General features: G+C 41.4%; 1 protein-coding gene across 1 annotated transcript in view; it reads right to left on the bottom strand.

The window, feature by feature from the left end:
* Positions 1-9,249: 9,249 nt before the first annotated feature.
* LOC141735629 (tubulin-specific chaperone A) overlaps positions 9,250-21,324 on the bottom strand; it is a 64,953-nt gene continuing 52,878 nt past the window's right edge. The window contains exons 3-4 of the mRNA XM_074568678.1: positions 11,938-12,024; positions 9,250-10,325 (exon numbers count right to left, since the gene is read on the bottom strand). Of these exons, the coding sequence (XP_074424779.1) occupies positions 10,245-10,325; positions 11,938-12,024 (168 nt within the window). The 3' untranslated portion in view covers positions 9,250-10,244. The remainder of the gene's footprint in view (positions 10,326-11,937; positions 12,025-21,324) is intronic.

Genomic DNA, 21,324 nt, shown 5'->3' with positions numbered 1-21,324 from the left:
CAGCTCTGCCTATCTGTGGAAAGAAACTGTTTTCTAGTAGTAGCCAGGTGGTGTGGCCATTATCATTTCCTCCTGGCTAAGAATCTTAATGTCTTGGTTACCTTTTTCCTTTTGATTCTTTGCTTGTCTTAGTCACATGTTCATATGAGCATAGAGACCATAAACTTGTTTGGATTATTGTTCTCCTTTATTTGTACAGCCCCCAGCGCAGTGAGGACCTAGTGTGATGGCTTTTTTAGATGCTGTCTCTGTAAATGCTCAATAATATTCATAAATGGACTAGGTTCACCATCTCACTTTACCTACACACTGTTCAGCAGCTTACATAATGTTGATGGTTACTGATTTTAAATTGGGTTTGGCCAAGTAATCTAAGGTTTGTTAGCTTTGATGTTAAAATTGCTTCATTTTGATCACTCCACAAGCTGCTTTTTTTTTCCACTAGCTCCATCTACTGCGCATAAAGGTACATGTGGAATTTCAGATGTCTTCAGTGTGGGTTCTCATGGGTCTACTTTAGCCAGAAATTTTGTTTACTCAATATTCTTCAAAGCAGGGGGTAGCACTCCAAAAGCAGCAAAGGCAAACAAAATGAGAGTTGGTGTCTGGATCCTTTAAAAACAAGTCAATTATTTCAGTATAGGTAGTTGTATCTTTTTGATCTGTTTAAAACTTCAGTTTCACGTGTACTTTCTTAATTTAAAGGAGATAAAACTTAAGTTTACAGCTGTTTAATTTATTTAACTAAGAGTAATGGTTTAGCTTTTTGGTTTTGGGGTTTTTTTTGTGGTGTGTGGCTTTTTTTTTTTTTTTTTCTTCTCCACTGTTTAGAAGGCTTGCTCTCTTGTGCTGGTTAGTTTTTACTGCAATTTTTTTTTTTTTTAGGTCACCAATGGTATTTGGTGTAGTCATGGAAGTGAGGTCGCTCAGTGGCTATTGGCCATGATACAGCCTTTGGGGGCTTAACTTACTGATTTCCCTGGCAGAGCTTCCCAGTTGTCGTCAAGGATCACTGTTATACTTGTTTCTTACACTTTTCCCTCGAGTATTGGCTACTGGCTTTTGCACCCCCACCCCCCCATCTGTGCCCTAGCTCAAGAGAGCGAGAATACAGCTCCCTGCTGCCACAAATGATGCAATCAATTTTCCCACATTTGGGGAAATTGCATGTTGGCACCTATGGAGTGTGAGGCTTGATCTTCATCCTGAGAAAACTGCATTCCTGCCCAGGGTGTTTCACCTAGCTTCTGTTGGTGGCAGGATGCTTGGGGGAGAGAGCCCTTGGTCTGGCCCAGTATTGGGAGCTGTTCTGAGTTCTTACAAATCCTGCAGTGTGCTGGACAATAGCTCTCAAGCCTTCCTTTTACAGGTTCAGCACTGGTTCAGCTTGGTGCCTAGATGACTTGGTGGTGGGTATTGTGTAAATGACCCGAGAGAATGAAACATAACACACCATTCCTTCTGTGGAGGCATTGATTTTTATGCAAAAATATGAAGTTTATCTTCTGTGTTGAGAACAGAGGTGTCCTGGTTCCGGCGGGGATAGGGTTAATTTTCCCTGGTATTCCCTGCCATGTGAGCTATGGCCACCCTGAGCTGCCGGGGGAGGGGGCAGGAAGTCGCCACTTGGAGCGGGCTGGGGTGTCTCGGGTATGGTCGGTGAGCAGTGGTTCCATAATCGTGTTTGTATATTCCTCTGTCCGTGTTATTGTTGCTGTTTTCTTGTTCCCTTTGCTGTTCTGTTAAACTGCCTTTGTCTCAACCCAAGAGTCTTGCCTTTTCTTTTTTTCCTTCTGATTCTTCCTGTATTGGGAAGGCCCGAGCGAGCGGCACGTGGTTCTTTGTTGCCGTCTGAGGCCAAACCACGACAAGAGGACAAATTATAAAATTGACGTATGTGATCAATTGGTTTTGAAAGGTACCATCTTCATTTGCATATGCAGTTTTTGTTGTTTGTTTGTTTGTTTTAACCCACTCCCTTAGAAATGTGTAGAAACAGCAGGAAGCCAAGTCACTAAAAGCATTCAGAGGAACTTTGTATTATTTTTCATAAACTAATCTACCCACTCACATCTATCTGTGTAAACTAATTACTTTTTTAATAGGTAGCCTTTTGATTGCTTATGGAGAGCTGTGGTGAAATTTACTACTACTTGTGCTGGGGCAGGAGGCTGCCACTGGATAGTTAGGAAGGTGTAAGAGACAGCCTGTAAATTCCCTGATGAGGGGCAGAAGGCCCTCCAAGCCTTCAGTGGAATGCCTCAAACACTCGCGAGGAAATAAATAATGCAGGCCTGGCCTTCAAAGAACTGATAAGCAGTGGGACGACTGCCTTGTGAAGACAAGATAGTTCTGCCACTTGTGTGGTGAGCTTGCTAGTTCTCAGTTCTCAAGGCCATTGTGTCCGATAAGTGACCTTTACTTCATTATCCGCGAAATGCATATGAAAGCGCACACCCCTGCATATGCTAATGAAGATTATAGAGATCATGCTAAACATGTATGACTATGGCACTCGTCTCTCCACCCAAATCATGCTACACGTCACCTGGGAGAAGGGAGAAACCTGAGACGAGGCTGTCCTCGGCAAGGGGGGTGGACTGTGCTAATTCAGCAAACATAAAAGGGGAACAAAGACGACGATAGTGCCTGGGAAGATTTTTCCCAAGAAAAAAGACCGTGCCTGGGAAGATTTTTCCCAAGGAAGATGATGATTATGCCTGGGAAGATTCCCCTGAAAAAGATGCTGGAACCAAGACCGTTGATCTCTCTATCTCTGTCTTTTTCTCTGTCTTTTCCTTTCTCTATCCCCTGGTTTCTCTTAGGGTTGTTAAGTAACGGTTAGAGTTGTTAAGTAACAAGTACCGCTTGCCATAAGTTGTCCTATACCTGTTGTTAAGTAACACAATGCATACCTCACCACTTGCCATAATTTGTCATATACCTAACCAATTATTGTGGACTTGTTAAGACCTATACTAATCATTTTGGGAAACTAATAAATGTTTGTATACGGACCTTGAGATTTATCTCAAGTCTTAGTCTGTGCTGTTGGGGATTTACGAATCTGAAGTCACTTACCCCCCTCTTTCCTGAGAGTGGGATGTGACAGAAGGATGAGAAAATTTTATTTCCTTTCACTGAAATAGGGAGCAAGTAGTAATTGGTACGTAAATAATGTGCTGCTTTTTCCAATTTCAACCTATTTAGCTTCTGTTAACCTTACTAATTGATGCTCTTTCTATGGGTCATTTGGTTTCCTTCCATCTAATGTAACATCTACAGAAACTTCAGAACAATAAGGAAACAGAACTGTTGTGAAGTTGAAGTTTTCCTTCTTCCTGTTAAAGGTAACGTTTATGCTGAGCAGTTCTAGATTTTGGAATTTGGTGAGTTCCAGTGACATTTGACCCAAAATGCTCGATCCTAGGACATGCTAGCAAGTAATCTGCAAAGTTCAAGTGCTGTTTTTTTTCCGCTATGATTGAATATGTATTTAGAAAACAGGGGGAAGGTGTCAGTTTCACATCTCTTGTGCCATCTCCTCTGAAGCCCTAAACCCATCGTTTGGATTTATTGTGATGCCTGTGTTACATATAACAACACAGTATAGCTGAGATTGCACATGGAGGAGAACCCAGTAAGTGGTTCTCTCGTGTTTTCGGTCCGTGGTGTAGTCCTGGCTCCTTATAAAGAGTTGGTGCCCAGAGAGATCAGGTGGGAGGAGGGCCATTAAGATGGTTAGGCCATGTCTTCTCCTTTCCATCAAGCAGTCCTGCTCTGAGTCTCTACTAAAGCTGAGACTTTCAACTGAATTTGCTGCACCCCTCCCAGTTGTTTCCAGCAGGTTGTTGCCCATGTCTTGTGAGCTAGGCTAGTGTTTTGCATATAATTCACTAAAACACATCTCTCTCAGAAATGCCGTCTAGCTTTTATCTTTTCCTGCGTTTATGCAACAGATAATTTCTGCTGCCATGTAAAATTTTGCATTTTTCCTTATTTAAACATGTTCTTACTGAAACGCATTTTTTTTAATTCTCCAATTTGTTAGAAACATTTTGGTTTCTAATCTTGTCCTTCAAGATATTGAAGAGCCTTGTCACTCACATATTTGATATGCATACTTCTTTCACCTCTTTCGTCATATAGATCAGTTGAACAGAACTGCACCTTTTTGGGTGGTCAGAACATTCAATTTTAGTAGTAAACTCTTGGTAACTACCTGGTGTAAGGGGCTGTGCACCCACCTGTCCTACTTATGTGTAAATTCTGAGGACCCGTCTATTAGGAACGAGTGGCAGGTATTGTCCATTAGTTAAGCATTTTTTGGGATCAGAACCCCTCTGCTTGCTTGATTTAGACTAAGGACTTCAATCCTTCTCCTCCCCCACCCCCCCAAGAGAATGTTTTGAACTGTGGCTGCTAGGTATTCTGTGGAAGGGCTCTCAGTCTGGGCTTTTAAAGCTAGTTCAGTCAGTGTTGGAGGAGTGTGGGAGATGATTGACTGCACCTCAGAGTTGAAGGTTTTCACTATGGGTGTGGAAGGTGGGTTGCCAAACCAGTACATTATCGTAAGGAAATAGAGCAACTTTGTGTGTGTGTGTCAGTTTTTTGGTTTTGGTTTTGTTTTTTTTTTTAATTGGCAGATCTGGATTCAAGCCTTTGCCTTGGGTTAAGCAGAAAGGATTTGAAAATAGGTCTTCTAGATGGCAGATAAAGCCTGCCTTTTCCTGCTTCTAATCTTGACGCTTCCTGCTGACTAGAAACTTCTTGCTTAGTTTATTGCCTTTTGTGAATGCCATTCTGAAAGCCCAAACTTTTCCCATGCCTGAAAGTCCAAACTCTGACAGAGTGTGTCAGAAGTGTCTGTAGCATGGAGTACACTATATTCTGCAGATCCATGAGCATTAGACATCTATGAAATGGTTGCCCTTAGATTCAGTGGTACTGGGCTGTTTGGCTCTGTACTCTGCAGTCGGTCCTTTTCCTACCTCAAAGCATTTAGCACAGGACATACTGTACCACCTTTATCCTTTTTGTAGATTTAACCCAAAATATTCATGTACAGTTAGCTCTTACCTTCTCTTAAGGGAAGTTGGAGCATAACCTCCCTGGAGACGTACACTGTAGTCCTTTTTTGTAGCTAATTATGTGCCTACAGGATAGGGGAAGCAGGCTTGTTCTGTTGGAGGCTTACTTAAGTCTCTGTCCTTTCTGAAACTGTGTTTCAATGGATAAATCTCCTTTTAATCTATGCTGTGTGACCTTAGTGAAATTCAGCTAATTCAACTCAATGAATACTATTTTTGATTGGGGAAAAATACATTATTCAGTTTCATCCCTTTTATGCTAGTAAGCTATGGCCAGAAATGACCTGTACATAGTGATATTCCTTGTGCAAGTGCTTTTGGACCAGATTGTGCTTTCCCCTGCTCCCCATACTTAAGTCATCCCAAAAATCTATTTTTGAATGTAAAATTTCAGTTGTCTTGTTAGTTGGTCTGTAGTATAGCGTGGCCAATTATAAGAACAGATTTCCACATTTCAGGGAAGTGGTAGCTGCTTGGCTAATAAATAAAAGGGTAAAAGGATGAAGTTGGCAGCTGTATCCTCTGCTTGTGTTTTGGGAGAAATAACTGATGTAGACATTGGACTCTAATTGGACTCTAAGCAGAGGTTCAGGGTTGCTGTATTGGGTTTGTCTGGCAAGGTTTTGGTAGCGGGGGGGGGGGGGGCTACAGGGGTGGCTTCTGTAAGAAGCTGCCCCAAGCTGCCCCCATGTCCCCCAACAGGACGGACCCACTGTTGGCCAAAGCTGAGCCAATCAGCGATGGTGGTAGAGCCTCTGTGATAACATGTTTAAGAAGGGGGAAAAAAACCTGCTGCACAACAGCAGCCGAGAGAGGAGTGAGAATATGTGAGAAACAACCCTGCAGACACCCAGGTCAGTGAAGGAGGGAAGAGGAGATGCTCCAGGTGCCGGAGCAGAGGTTCCCCTGCAGCCCGTGGTAAAGACCATGGTGAGGCAGACTGTCCCCCTGCAGCCCATAGAGGAGCAGGTATCCACCTGCAGCCCTTGGAGGACCCCATGCTGGAGCAGGTGGATGCACCTGAAGGAGACTGTGACCCCGCAGAGAGCCTGTGCTGGAGCAGTCCATTACTGAAGGACTGCACCCCATGGAAAGAACCCACGCTGGAGCATTTTGAAAAACTGCAGCCTGCAGGAAGGACCCATGTTGGAGAACTTAATGGAGGACTGTCTCCTGTGGTTGGGACCCCACACTGGAGCAGGGGAAGAGTGTGAGGAGGAAGGAGTGGCAGAGACAATGCATAATGAACTGACCACAACCCCCATTCCCTGTCTCCCTGCGCCACTTGGGAAGGAGGTAGAGAAAATCAGGAGTGAAGTTGAGCTCAGGAAGAAGGGGGAGGGGTGGGGGGGAAGGGGTTTTAAGACTTGTTTTTATTTCTCATTATCCTACTCTGATTTGATAGGCAATAAATTAAATTAATTTCCCCAGTCGCATCTGTTTTGCCCATGATGGTAATTGGTGAGTGATCTCCCTGTCCTTATCTCAACCCATGAGCCTTTCGTTGTATTTTTCTCCCCATGTCTAGTTGAGAAGGGGGGAGTGATAAGAGTGGCTTGGTGGGCACCTGGTAGCCAGCCAAGGTCAACCCACCACAGCTGAAAATCTCAGACAGAGAAAGGTGCAGCTTGGTTATTGGAATTGGAGCTGGAAGAACAGGAGTGAGGAAGGGATGTGTGGCTTAATGGTGTGCTTCCTACAGTTTGTGCTGAAGTGTGCATGTTTCCTGGATCCTCTTGAAAGCATTGAACTACAACATGTAGTTTTCAGAAGAAAATTAAGTTCTTTTCCTGGATCTTCCTCCTAGAACATAAACACTGTAAAAACAACCCAAAATATGGTGCAAAGCACGGTTTGTTTTTCATGCGGTATATTTTGAGATGTGTTGTATTAGAGGCCTGTAAGAAGCTTTATTTTAGAATCATGGTTACTTTTATGAATGTAAGAAACTTACCTTCAAAGAATCCTTATGAAATTATTGCTGGGGAAGAAAGTGCTTTGTATTGATTGAAACACTTTTAGTAACATAAAAAAGGCAACTGGCCTGCAAGTTAGCCAGTTGCAAGAAATTACCTTTGTATTGTGGAGGCTTTTCAAGTGAAGGAAGGAGTTTAAATTAGAGGACAAACTGAGTTTTGAAACTACTTTCAGTTTTGAATATACAGTATAACTGAGGACTTGAGGAAATATTAGTTTCCAGGTGAAGATATCAAATTTGTTTTGTAGTTGTATTTCAGATGCAGCACGTCTTACGAATCAAAGGGTGAGAATCTTAACTGTGCAAAGGTAAACTTAAAAGCAGGTAGTAGCTAACAAGCATGTGATCAGAGCAATGGGCATGGGACTGTTATGATATAATGATAACTTACTTAGAAATTGTTATTTTCTGTCTACCTTTTTCTTCTAAAATAACTTTTTGGACTCCTGTTCTGCTATGGCCTTCCAGTAAAACAAACACTTTGTTCAGATGGCAAATAATTGGGAAACTTCTTAAAATTATTCTGCCAGCAAGAGAGAAATGTCCAGGGCATAAAAATGCATTCATGATAAGAGTGTAGTATGAAAACTTCTGAGTGATAAATGAACATGTATCGTCATAGTAAGGGTAAATACAGCTTGTGTCAATATTAAGTAGACTTTGAAAGGCATCAGTAAAGCTAGTGTCAAGGTTCTAAGAGGACAGGTCAAAAATGTTGCCCAAAGGACTTTTCTTTTTTGGAATGGTCTCTTGTATCTGCTAATGCAGACTACGTATCTCCAAAAAGAGTAGGTAACTTTAAAATTAGAAATAACATGGTGTCACTTGATGTGCTATTGCCTTTTGAGTTTGGGATCCAAGAGGACTACTACTTGGGCTTAATTTTCTGTATTTTACTTCACTATGGAAATTGGCCCCAGTCTAAATGATAAATGTTTTGTCAGCAAAAATCATCTTCTATATGAATAATTTGTATCTGGCCACTCAGAGCACTGCTGGAAAAATTTAGTCTGCCATAATATATCACTGGATAAACTGTTCTACTAGCATGAGTAATGAATTACCTGCATGGATTTGCCAATCGCCCTTCAAGGGTCAGCCCTATGTTATTGCTGCCTTGTCACAATTTTTTGGTATAGTTTTTACAGATATCATGCTGCTATCTTCTCAGAAGTTAGACACTTTCAGGGACACCTGGAGACAAGAAAAGAGCAAATAATTTCAGGTATGAACATACCTTGATTTTTCATTAGTGAGGTTGGCTATTTTCTGTACAACAGAATACGCTCAGTCTTCTGGAGAACTCAGAGGGAAGAAGAAATAGATAGTTCATGATGTAATCAGAGGGAGCTAGAAAATAGCTTGGACAGAGATATATAGGCAAACACGAGAAACCACTCTACCCTAGAAACTATTGCGCCAAGAAACTTTTCCCTGGGGTCTGCTTTATATGTTAACTACTCAGTCCCATGCACCCTTAACTCTAAATGCCAACTTAAGCCATACCACAATGCTACTTCCCTTCAGCCACTACAGGTCCCACCTATGTTCAGATTTCATGCTGATCTGCATGTGGTACTCGGCAACTGCATATCCTTTTTCTGTGTGTTTGGTTTTGAGAAATGTGTATTATTTCTTCTGAAGAAGAGTAATTTTTATTTTAAATTCTGCCTTACTGGCAGACTTGACTAACCCCTCCCCCTTTTCAGCTCAGTATTTATTCCTCACACTCCACTCAAGGCCCTGCAAGCATAGTTACTATTATGCTGACTGTAGTCAGTCAGCTAAGGAAGGCTTTGTCTGCTCCAGCTGCTGTTCCTGATGAAGGTTCATAGAAGAAACTGACTGAAATGAGTATGCAAAGACAGATGTTCTCAGCAGTTCATTTACCTTGTGAAAAGAGCAGTGTCTGTTTGGCAGTTACGTGCCTAGGACACAATGCTGGTAAGAAGGTGTGCATATACTCTTATGAAACCATAGTGTTGTCACAAATGCTTTTTATCTCTTAGCGCTAATACTGGTCTGGGGTCACTTCAAAAGTAGGTCATTCTGCAGTCAATCAGAAATATTGCAGTGCTGATAATCTGTCAGAGCAGTGCTTAGGAGTGATGAAGAAGTAGACTTATTAAGCACATTTAGAGTAAGGTACACGGAGGTAATGGAAATGCAATTTACCCAAACTCAGGCAAATTAACAAAAAATTTTAATAAAGAGTATTCAATATAGCACCACACAAAAGGTACACTGTGCTTTGTGTTGCCTTTAAGGAATATGCCAAAAAAATTTCATACTAAAAAAACTAATGTAAAAAACTTTCTTGTTCATCAGAGCTTACTCTTGGCTGTTTAGAGAAGCCATTCTGAAAGAACCACAGCTTTTGTACATGTTTGGTCTTCTAGGCAGATTAAGCATTGTTCCCTTACCTGTTAGTTCTCTTTCAGCTTCTGGGGTTTAAGCTTTGTTCAAAGAAACTCACTTAAGACAAGGTGCTTTCAGGAAAAGCATTCAGTCCATAATCTTACCAACAGATCCAACTGACAACATACTAGTCATCTGCTAAATTCTGTTTCTTGAAAAAGTAACAGAATTTTGATCAATGGCAATTGTGTGAATTGGGCTCTAAAAATTGATCCTAAGCAAATTGAGAAAGATTTGGAATTGGCTCTTAATTCTGTCTTGAGCTCAAAGATAAACAAGGAGTAATACTTGATAAAATTACAAATAAATTGCATCACAGAAAAAAGATGGGTGACACTGAAGGGTCACTTACTCCATCTCTTCTTTCAGTACAGACTGTTATGCTATAACGGCTTATTTCAAATATAAGGTGCCTCTAAAGTATTTATTGGTCCCTTACATAGCTAAAATTTCTTAGCCTGAATTGTTTAGATTAAGTTCTGTATATTAGCTATTACACTATTATGCTTACATTAAATAGGTTTTATTTTTTTTCCTTTCTGTAACTGAGGTGAACTGGAAATGTTTCCATTCTGCCTGAATATGGAACACACAGATGTTTCAGAACATCATTTATTTGATGCATCTTGCAGTTAGAGAAAGGCCAGTTTGCATAAAGGGAACCTTAGTAAGCCAACAATAGTAACAAGAGCCATAGTCAAATGAAAGTGTGGAATGGACCCAGTGCTAACACATATAAAGAGAGTACTGAAAAACTTCTAGGCTTCCAGCTTCACTGACTCTAGTACAGAACTTGCTTCTTTATACTCTTCGGCTTCTTCCAATTCTTTTTCATTTTCCTGGAATTAAAAACAAAACTTTTGAGTACTTTGAAAATAATGGACATGGGATTAAATTTAAGAAGGAAACTATGAAACAAGGGATATAACATTATTGAAAACACTAGTTTTACATAATTCAAAGCACAGGTAATTTTCTTTTGTCCTGCTTAAGGTCCAGGATAATGGCTGTCAGGTGGTGTGAAATAATTACTAAATTGGCCAAGAATACAAAAGTACAGCATTGTTCACACATTAAGGAAAGTCATAAAATCAAGAGGCTTCTGAGGTAGAATACAGCCGCAGCTGGCAAGCGAAGAATGCAACATCTGCGATTCCCTGTACAAGGTTGTTTGCAAAACTACACGAGGGATGGAACGGAACGCGCTTGTTCCATGGCCTTCCCTTGTGACGAATAGCAGATATGGGAACAAGATGGTACTACGGAACAGATAAGCGGCCTACTCGCTACCCGAGCCAACATTTCATCAAGTGTTGATGAAATGCTGTCCTTTGTGCGAACTTTGCTCATTACAATGTACCAAAACACACCTCCATCCCAGAGGCTACCCGCCCCCGAGGTGCGACCACTCCTCCTTGAGTACACCAATCATAATAAAAGTATTTATGGCTAAAGTCACTCAAACTCCACTTTGAAGTTAAAAAAAATAGTATAAAAACAGCCCGAGAGAGGGGGGATACCCAAGGAAGACACCATCACGAACAAGTCAGAACTCCATCACTGACTTCTGGGACCAGTTGACGGGCTGAGCCTTTCTTCCCCCGCACAGGGACGCCTTTGGGTCAGACTTAGATTATACCGAGTGTTTCCTCGGGAAACTTAGAAATTTCTCTAGAGACTCTCTTTTCTACATTTATAGCCAGGCTGTATCGTTTATAACTTTGTCGTGTGTTTTGTATATGTAACAATACTTTCATTTGCACGTGCTTTGCAGACAGTGTATTTATCACCGGCAATCCTAAGAACCTGTATATCTGTTGCTTAAATAAACTGCACTGTTTAAGTAGCTAGTCGTTTTGGTTTCTCACTGAACGCGACCAAAGACTCGAGAGTGGCCGTGCTAGTACTTAATAACAGATATACTATGAATTATGGCAAGCGGTATGGCATGCCTTGCATTACTTCTTTGAAAGGAGAGAGAGTCCCTTACAGGACTCAACTGTCTTGTTTCTTGTCCATAGCATAATAATAGTAAGAAAAGTATTTTGACTATTTCAGTTCACTACAAGTATATTATATACATCTACGTGATCTAGAAAGACTACCTAAAGTAAATGAACTATTTTTTCTGATCATGTAACTATCACAGGAATTCAGAGTCCATTCTAATAGTTCAGTATTTAAGTGTATGTTGAATGTGCGCTCCCTTAAAGACAGCTTCTAATATTCTAACACACGCAGTTTTTATAAGACTGAAGACCAATTCTGTAAAGACGGTTATCTAAAATGAAATATTGGTATGTTATAGGGTGTTAGTCTTGGGACCTATAAAAAGTAATTCTTAAATCCAGTTCTAATATGCTGCAATTGTAGTACAGATAAGCATGTTTATCCAAGTTCATCAAGGAACAACAGCATTTCTTGATCAGTGGATTTTAGTGCTACACTTACTAGTAGTTGAGTAAGATCTGCATGTGCAACTTCTAATCTGCGCTGGCAGTCTGGAATCATCATTCGTGACTCTTGTAAGATCTCAATCTGTGAAAATTAGAAGCCAATGAAATGAGAATATATTCCAGATAGGAACGTTATTTTTTAAGGTAAGTCTTTACTCTGAAAAATCAGTAGTCCAGTCACCATCTAGGAACTTAAGGACAGTGGTACCTATTTTCTGAATAGGCTTTTTATTAAAAGACACACTTAGCATAATTATTAAACTCTGTTAATTTACAGGACACTTCCATTCGCTTTGTGTTCAGATAATACCACATAGAAATAATTACTGTATGAAAAAAGTTATTGAGTTATTGATCACATTGTGTGCACACTGCAGGAAGCTCTGACTGAAAGAGAAAGGTAAAGAAAAACTAAAAGCAAAGACCAGCAAGCTCATATTTTTGATGTTTATCATGCATAAAAAGTTATTACTTATCCTTGTGCTTCATTTGGTCAGAAAGATTATTCTCACCATGCACTTTGAATAAAATTTCTAAACTGGCACCCCACTGAATCTGAACATCCTGACTCCTCCTACAGGAAAAATTCAGATTTATACAAGGGAACATTTCATGGAACACTTTTGGATCTGAAATCCAACTACTGAGAAGAAAAAGTGTGTGGAGTTGTTCAATAATGTTAGAATCATAGAATCATAGAATCTTCATGGTTGGAAAGGACCTTTGAGATCGAGTCCAACCATACACACACAAACAAAAACCAAAACCAAACTGTGGCAATTAGTCACGGACTCCGTTTTGGTGCACAAGTGAAGGCACTTTATTTTAGGCAACAGCCTCCTTAAGTACCTTTCCTTACAGAGCTACTCATTCTCCCTTGCTACATCCTTATCATGTGATCACACAACACATACCATATATGGTGTAAATAAAGACAAACTATTTATCTTTAGCAACCCGGCCGTTAGCACTCACTCTTCTTCTTCTTATCTTTAGCAACCTGGCAAAACTCTCTCTTCTTCTTCTGCTTATCATGGCCCAGGTCCTGTGCAGCTGGGGCTTGTTTTACTTATCCCATGGTTTGCCACCAATGAGAGCGATGAGATCTCCAGGGCTCGTTCCGGGTGCCCCGTCTGCAGGTTCTTCAGCATCCACAACAAACCAAAAAAAACAAAACAAAACAAAACAAAAACCCCCAAAAAACCCCAACAACCTACAATCTCTGTCCTTCAGAGCATGCCCTGAAGTGCCACATCTAGACGTTTCTTAAACACCTCTAGGGATGGTGACTCAACCACCTCCCTGGGCAGGCTGTTCCAGTGCCTGACCACTCTTTCAGTAAAGTAATTCTTCCTAATATCTAATCTAAACCTCCCCTGCCACAGCTTCAGACCATTTCCTCTGGTCCTGTCATTATTCACCTGGGAGAAGAGGCCAACACCCACCTCTCTCCAACCTCCTTTCAGGTAGTTGTAGAGGGCAATGAGGTCTCCCCTCAGCCTCCTCTTCTCCAAGCTAAACATGCCCAGCTCCCTCAGCCTCTCCTCATATGACTTGGTCTCCAGACCCCTCACCAGCCTGGTAGCTCTCCTCTGGACATGCTCCAGCACCTCAATGTCCCTCTTGTACAGAGGGGCCCAGAACTGAACACAGTACTCGAGGTGAGGGGCCTCACCAGTGCCAAGTACAGAGGCACGGTCACTTCCCTGCTCCTGCTGGCCACGCTATTCCTGATACAAGCCAGAATGCTGTTGGCCTTCTTGGCCACCTGGGCACGCTGCTGGCTCATGTTAAGCTGGCCGTCCACCAGCACCCCCAGGTCCTTTTCTGCTGGGCTACTTTCCAGCCACTCTTCCCCGAGCGTGTAGCGTTGCTTGGGGTTGTTGTGACCAAAATGCAGGACCCGGCACTTGGCCTTATTAAACCTCATACAGTTGGCCTTGGCCCATTGATCCAGCCTGTCCAGGTCCCTCTGTAGAGCCTTCCTGCCCTCAAGCAGATCAACACTCCCACCTAGCTTGGTGTCATCTGCAAACTTACTGAGGGTGCACTCAATCCCCTCATCCAGATCATTGACAAAGATATTAAACAAAAGTGTCCCCAAAACTGAGCCCTGAGGGACAACACTGGTGACCGGCTGCCAAGAGGATTTCACCCCATTAATCCCAACTCTCTGGGCACGGCCATCCAGCCAGTTTTTGACCCAGCGAAGAGTACACTTGTCTATGCCATGATTCGCCAGCTTCTCCAGGAGAATGCTGTGGGGGACGGTGTCAAAGGCCTTACCAAAGTCCAGATAGACAACGTCCACAGCCTTCCCCGCGTCCAGAAGGCGGGTCACATGGTCATAGAAAGAGATCAGGTTGGTTAAGCAGGACCTCCCTTTCCTAAACCCATGCTGGCTGGCCCTGATTCCGTGGCTGCCCTGCACTTGCCATGAGAGCTCACTCCAGATGATCCTCTCCATGATCTTTCCTGGTATCGAGGTCAGGCTGACAGGCCTGTAGTTCCCCGCATCCTCCTTCCGACCCTTCTTGTAGATGGGCGTCACATTAGCCACCCTCCAGTCATCTGGTACCTCCCCTGTTGACCAGGATTGTTGATAAACGATGGAGAGAGGCTTGGTGAGCTCTCCTGCCAGCTCCCTGAGTACTCTTGGGTGAATCCCATCCGGCCCCATAGACTTGTGTGCGTCTAGGTGCAGAAGCAGATCACTGACTACTTCCTCCTGGATTATGGGTGGGTTGTTCTGCTCTCCGTCCTTATCTTCCAGCTCAGGAGGCTGAACCCCCTGGGGATAGCTGGTCTGACTATTGAAGACGGAGGCAAAGAAGGCATTAAGTATCTCAGCCTTCTCCTCGTCCTTGGTTGCAACTTTCCCCCCGGCATCCAGTAAGGGATGGAGATTCTCCCTGGCTCTCTTTTTGTTGATGTATTTATAAAAACTTTTTTTGTTGTCCTTAATGTTAGTGGCCAAGTTGAGCTCCAGCTGGGCTTTTGCCTTCCTAATTTTCTCTCTGAATAACCTAACGAGATCTCTGTACTCCTCCTGAGTTGCCTGTCCCTTCTTCCAAAGGTGGTAAACCCTCTTTTTTATTCCTAAATCCCATCAGATGTTCCTTGTTCATCCAGGCTGGCCATTTTCCCCGCCCTTTAGACTTGCAACACTTGGGGACAGCCTGCTCCTGGGCCTTTAAGATTTCCTTCTTGAAGGGCATCCAGCCTTCCTGGACCCCTTTGCCCTTCAGGACTATCTCCCAAGGGACTCTCTCAACCAGTGTCCTGAACAGGCCAAAGTCCGCCCTCTGGAAGTCCAAGGTGGAGGTTTTGCTAACCCCCTTCCTTACATCACTACGAATTGAAAACTTGACCATTTCATCATCACTAAACCCAAGATGATCTCCGACCACCACATCTCCCACTAGTCCTTCTCTGTTTGTGAACAGTAGGTCTAGCGAGGCACCTCCCCTGGTAGGCTCGCCTACCAGTTGTGTCAGGAAGTTCTCTTCCATGCACTTGAGGAACCTCCTAGCCTGCCCGCTCTCTGCTGTGTTGTATTTTCAGCAGATACCCGGCAGGTTGAAGTCCCCAACCAGAACAAGGGCTGGCGATTGTGAGACTTCAGCCAGCCGCTTATAGAATACTTCATCTGTCTCCTCATCCTGGTCGGGTGGTCTATAGCATACTCCCAGCACAAGATCATCTCCCTTATTTGCCTTCCCCTTCATCCTTACCCATAAACACTCGACTTTATCATCACTGGACTCTAGCTCTATCCAATCAAAACATTCCCTAATGTACACGGCCACACCCCCACCTCTCCTTCCTTGCCTGTCCCTTCTGAAGGGCTTATAGCCATTCATCGCAGCATTCCAGTCGTGACACAATGGCTTCCAGCTCATCCCGTTTGTTGCCCATGCTACGTGCATTCGTGTAGATGCACTTGAGCTGGGCTACCAATTTCGTCCCCATCCTTGGCCCTTTATCCCTAGGCTCATTACTAGTGGGCCTGGTTTTATCCCCTTCCCCCTTCGTTTCTAGTTTAAAGCCCTGTCCGTGAGCCTTGCTATCTCTTGGCCTAGTCCCCTTTTCCCCTTTCAGGATAAGGTTTCCCCATTCTTAGCAAGCAGGCCCGGTGTCCTGCAGATCAAACTATGATCACAGAACCCAAAGCCCTGCTCATAGCACCAATTTTGGAGCCAGGTGTTGATCTGTCTGATTTTCTTGTTCACCCATTCGTCAGTCCCCAAAACTGGAGGGGCAGAGGAGAACACAATTTGTGCTCCCGAACCCTTGACAAGCCATCCCAAGGCCCTGAAATCTTTCTTCATTGCCCTCAGACTTCTACTCTCCAGCTCATCACTGTCTGCCTGTAAGATCAAAAGAGGGTAATAATGTTAAATCTATTTAGAAATTAAAGTAGGTTAGATATTTAAGTATGAAACCTCTTCTGCATTCAGGATAACCTACAACAAAAGGCTTTCACTTTAAATGGCTTACTTCATTCTGTCATTCCTATGTTGTATTCTTTCAGTATTAATGCTGCCACACTGAAGGGAACACTGTCATCACAAAAGGGACAATAAGCTATGGCTAAGAATATATTTATGCATACAGGAAGTCCTTTTGTAGTACAACATTATCATTATTCTTAAGTGCCATATGCTTAAGTTCTTAGTTCAAGTCATTTTTCAGAGAAAGGGTTTAAAAACCTTTTTCTAATTTCTTTTCAGAGAATCTAGGGCAAAACTTGCCTACTTTTGATGAAGCAAAGATGGTTGACAAATGTTTAAAAAAAGTTAAGCACCCCCAAGTTCTAGTTCTCATCAGTATTATCACTTTCTTTTAAGCATTCAGCATTGGACTATTAAAAATAAGACTAGTCAGTCTGCATGTTAAACTTTCAGTGAATAAATAAAGGTTTGTAATCTCTATAGAATGAGGCATGCCATGAGACGATGCCTTTTGCTTTATGTACTACAACTTTGTTCTACAAAGAAGACCTACAAGCGTGAGAATATCCAATTCTTGGGCTGGTGTTGCTAAATAGTTGTGTGTTGGAAAGCTGGTGGATGATACGGAAAGTAGTAATTTATTTAATATATGCCACTCAGTAAGTGATCAGGGAAGGCATATAAGTTTTAGTCCTGGCTGCTGTAAGAAAAGAACAAAACTACCTTAAACCAAAACAGAATTTGACTGAGATCCAAAGGGGTACCTGAGTTTTATTTACATTTGCCTGCAGTTATGTAATAATAAACAAAAAACAGAAGAAAGATAAATCCTGTAACTACACTCAGTAGGTGCAAACAGTTGGAGATTGAAACAGGAATTTTGTGGAAACAAGATTATTAGTTGATTACTACAAACTTTGATAACTTCTACATAAAACACTTTTTTTCCCAAGGTGGACCATTTACTGTTACAAATGTATATAATAAAGCAGTCAAAAGCTCAAATAATTAGATAAGCTTTAGGACTAGAATTTTTAAGAAGTGTTTGCTCTCCAAATTCTATCAAAACTTAAACAGCAGCCCTCTCCCCTCCCCCAACGCATTATGGAAACTTTCTGACTAAATTCTAAGGAGTTTAAATTATAAGCAGGTCATAGAGGAAATTATTACATGGAACTGATCTAACTTTGCAAAGAACCATAAATATCTGCAAGGTTTCTGTGAATTACAATGCCAAATAGAAGTATTAAAAAACTGGAGTACTTGAAACGCATCTAAATAAAGTGCAGTGTTAAGACAAAAGCAATAAAGCACAAAAGTATGTACAGAGAGAAGCAAATTGACTTTGTTGTCAATAAGTGCACATAGGACCAGAAGAGCTACTGTGACTAGTGAGGATGATGTCCCTATTCCTTTAAGCGTACTGAAAAATCCAGTTAAACACATCTCTTCAAGAGCCACATTTCTGATCAGTTTTCTTTCAGCACTGAAGGTATTTCTACTAAGGGAGCAGATGTCTGGTATATTTCAAAAGAAAGCAGTCTGCTCAGATGTGATGGAGCTCTCTAACTGTTGGGGTATATATAGCCTATTTACTAAACATGATGTGGATTTTTTGTAAATTGGTTCAGATGTCAAGGAACTAGTTGTGCGTAATGCACTATCAATAGCCTTCAATCAGTTTTCCATAAATTCCAGATTACAGTGACAGATAAAGCAGAACTGGAAAGAGAAAAGCCAAATAGATGCAAACACACAGATCCACCTACTAGTTGCTTAAGTGGAAGGGCACCATAACAAAAATCAGACAATTATTTTTAAACATTCAAAGTAAGCACAAAGACCAAACACAACTCTATGAGAAACAGCTGAGGAGGTAATGCCTGAGGCTTTAAACATAAGCAACTTTGATTTTAGCAGGTTCCACAATAAAAGTTCAAAGCCAGTATTTCAATTTATCTAGGCATATCAGAGCTGCTCAGATGAGGCAGAGTCTCTATTTTTTGGCTCACCCAAGCACTTGTACCAAAACAAATTTTTGATACTTTAAGAATACAAATAAATATTAATGCTTATGAGTGTTGATACTAAGTAGTCTGCAACAGGAAGCAATTTTGCTCAGCCTAACTGACATGTATTGTATAATGGGGACAACAGTTTTATCAGCTTCAAAAAGATGGAAGCAGAGTTTGGTGGGTTTTTTGTGCTTTTTTTTTTTTTCAGCTGACCCACAACTTAACAAAAGATTTAGAGGTGTGCAGACCCACAATTAATTTAAAAACAACAAGAAAACCTCCATAGGATGCTCTGTCATTCCTTGATCTTAAGAAGAACAACTACTGAGTCACAGGGTATGATGACGATATTGTTTTTCAAACAAGCTTTCTCTGCAACTCCTCTTAGGTGAGGGCCAATCCTGTTTCTTTTAAAGCAGATCACTAAGGCATAAAAGGCAGAAAGGTTCCTTTGGTCTTTTTGGAAAACAGTTTGTCACTGGCTGTTTTCCACTAGCATACAACTGTAAGGTTTTCTTCATTGCCAGCAGTGGGGAATGGAGGGAGAACACCACATGAATTGAAGCTAAAAAATGGAGATACTGTGCAGAGGACAGAAGCAAAACTCTGTGTCCTCCACTGAAAAAGTTTTTAATTAAATACTCTGTATCATAAATCACAGATACCGCTCCTTTAAAATTAGAGGATGATAATGGAATTATCCATTACAGAAGTTATCATTTAATCAGCAGGCAGCACATTTCCTCCCAGCAACTCAAAATTCTACCTGAACAGATCCATGTTAATGCAAATATAAAGCCTCACCCTGTAAACAGGTGAGAGGTGGTAAACATCTGAATGAAGAGTTTTCTTTGGGAGTAGCATGAAGAAAACACTGAAAAAAGACAGACTTGCTTTCCCAACAAGAATGTCTCAACCTTGTTAGAACAAATAACCAAATTTTCTCTCTGTTGAGGTTAAGCCTGGGGGAGAGGTTTAGATGGTTGCGTTTTGTTGTTGTTTTTTGTTTGCTTGTTAAGATAGCATATAGATTCTGAATGCATGCTTTGCTCAAAGGTTAGGTTAGGAGATGTTTTAGAATAAGCTTGAAGGTTTGGGAGGAATCCCCCATCTGTTTTGTGGAGGCAAAATACCTGGGGAAATATTTGTGCTAAAATTGGAAACAGAACAGACATGGGAAGTTCCCTAGATAGACAGAAGGCCAAAAAGTCAAGTCCAGATTTTTTTCCTCCCTCTAGAGCAGAGAAAAAGTGAGCCCAACTACAGAAAAAATTAATCATGTCCTCGGTGGCAAGTTGCCATACTAACTTATTCCAAATATTGCACAAGTGTCTTTAATCTTCAGTATAAAATCTGGAATCCAAAAGGTATTTACACCTGCCTAGATAAAAAAGAAAACACCCTCCAGAAAACAGAAGGGAAAAAGGAAGATCACAGTAATGATTTTTCATCATTTGGTCTCTTTCAGAAAGCACATTAGGTAATAAAAAACAAAGTTTAAAAGCATTTTTAATATCACCTGTATGTTAAGAATATTATTCTGTATTTAATACAGAGAATTACAAGTTGCTAGCTTTTAAGGAAACAAATTGTGCTTGTTAAGGATACTGTCCAAATACATAAGGGGGAGCATTAGACCCTTCATTAGCATTTCCACTGCTTCTTTACCTAAGTAGCTAGAGCTACAGAGTTCAGATTATTAAACAAAGATCATATATTCTTAGAAAAAAATCCAATTTATGAAAATAATCAGACTGCAGCAAAACTGTACGTTTCATCTAATTTTACTGTATTTGATCAGTGAGAAGACTGAAACTTTGAACCAATAGGGTGAGGGGTGGAAAGAGTTAAAAACCCAACTGAGCTGTGGTGAATTGACCTTGGCTGTATGCCAGATGCCCACCAAGCTGATCTATCACTCCCCATCCTCAGCATGATAGGGGGGGATAAGATGGAAAAAACTCATGGGTCAAGATAAAGGTAAAAGCAAAGGCCGCATGTGGAAGCAAAGGAAAACAAAAGATTTATTTTCTACTTCCCATCAGCAGGCAATGTCCAGCCACTTCCCAGGAAGCAGGGCTTCAGTATGCATAGCGGTTGCTCCAGAAGACAAGTGTCATAATAACAAATGCCCCTCCTCCTTTCTCTTAGCTTTTATTGCTGAGCAGACGTCATATGGTACGGAATATCCCTTTGGTCAGTTTGGGTCAGCTGTCCTGACTATGTCCCCTCCCAGGATCTTACCCACGCCCAGCCTACTGGTGAGGGGGGAAATGTTGGAGACAGCCTTGATGCTGTGGGAGCACTGCTCAGCAGTAGCCAAAACACTGATGTGTTATCAGCACCTTTCTAGCTACCAATACACAGCACAGCACTACGAGGGCTGCTATGGGGAGAGTTAACTCCATCTCAGCCAGACCCAATACATGAGCTAACTGGAGTATTTCTTTGATGCTAAATAGACATTTAGAAATGAAAAAGTTACAGAACATTACAATGTTCCTTTCAGCTAGAACTCCTTCAGTAAAAAGATTAGCAGTTCATTCTCATCCTCGACAATAATTTTCCAAAACAATAGAAATTGTTTCCAAATGTATTTCTTTTTAGCTGTTTCAGGAAATATTCTACCTCCCACTCAACAAAGCAAGAGAAATATTACTGTTTTCACTAATACTTGGAGAAAAACTGTATTAGCAAGACTGTATGTACTCTTTGGCAGGCAGATATTAAATTCTATGTTAAGTCCATTGGATTTTTAATTCATCTGGAAATGACATTACATGAGAAATCATTTGGAACTGTAGGATAACTATTTAAAAATAAATAAATAAATTTATCATTTATCAGTAAAAATGCTGCCAGTTAACAAAAACTCCAGAGTAGATCTACAATCCCACTGAGAGGAAATAAGTA

Source organism: Larus michahellis, chromosome W, assembly GCF_964199755.1.
Source record: "Larus michahellis chromosome W, bLarMic1.1, whole genome shotgun sequence".
NCBI lineage: Eukaryota > Metazoa > Chordata > Aves > Charadriiformes > Laridae > Larus > Larus michahellis.
Note: the sequence above shows the minus strand (reverse complement) of the source record. Positions and strands in the feature narration are given on the sequence as shown.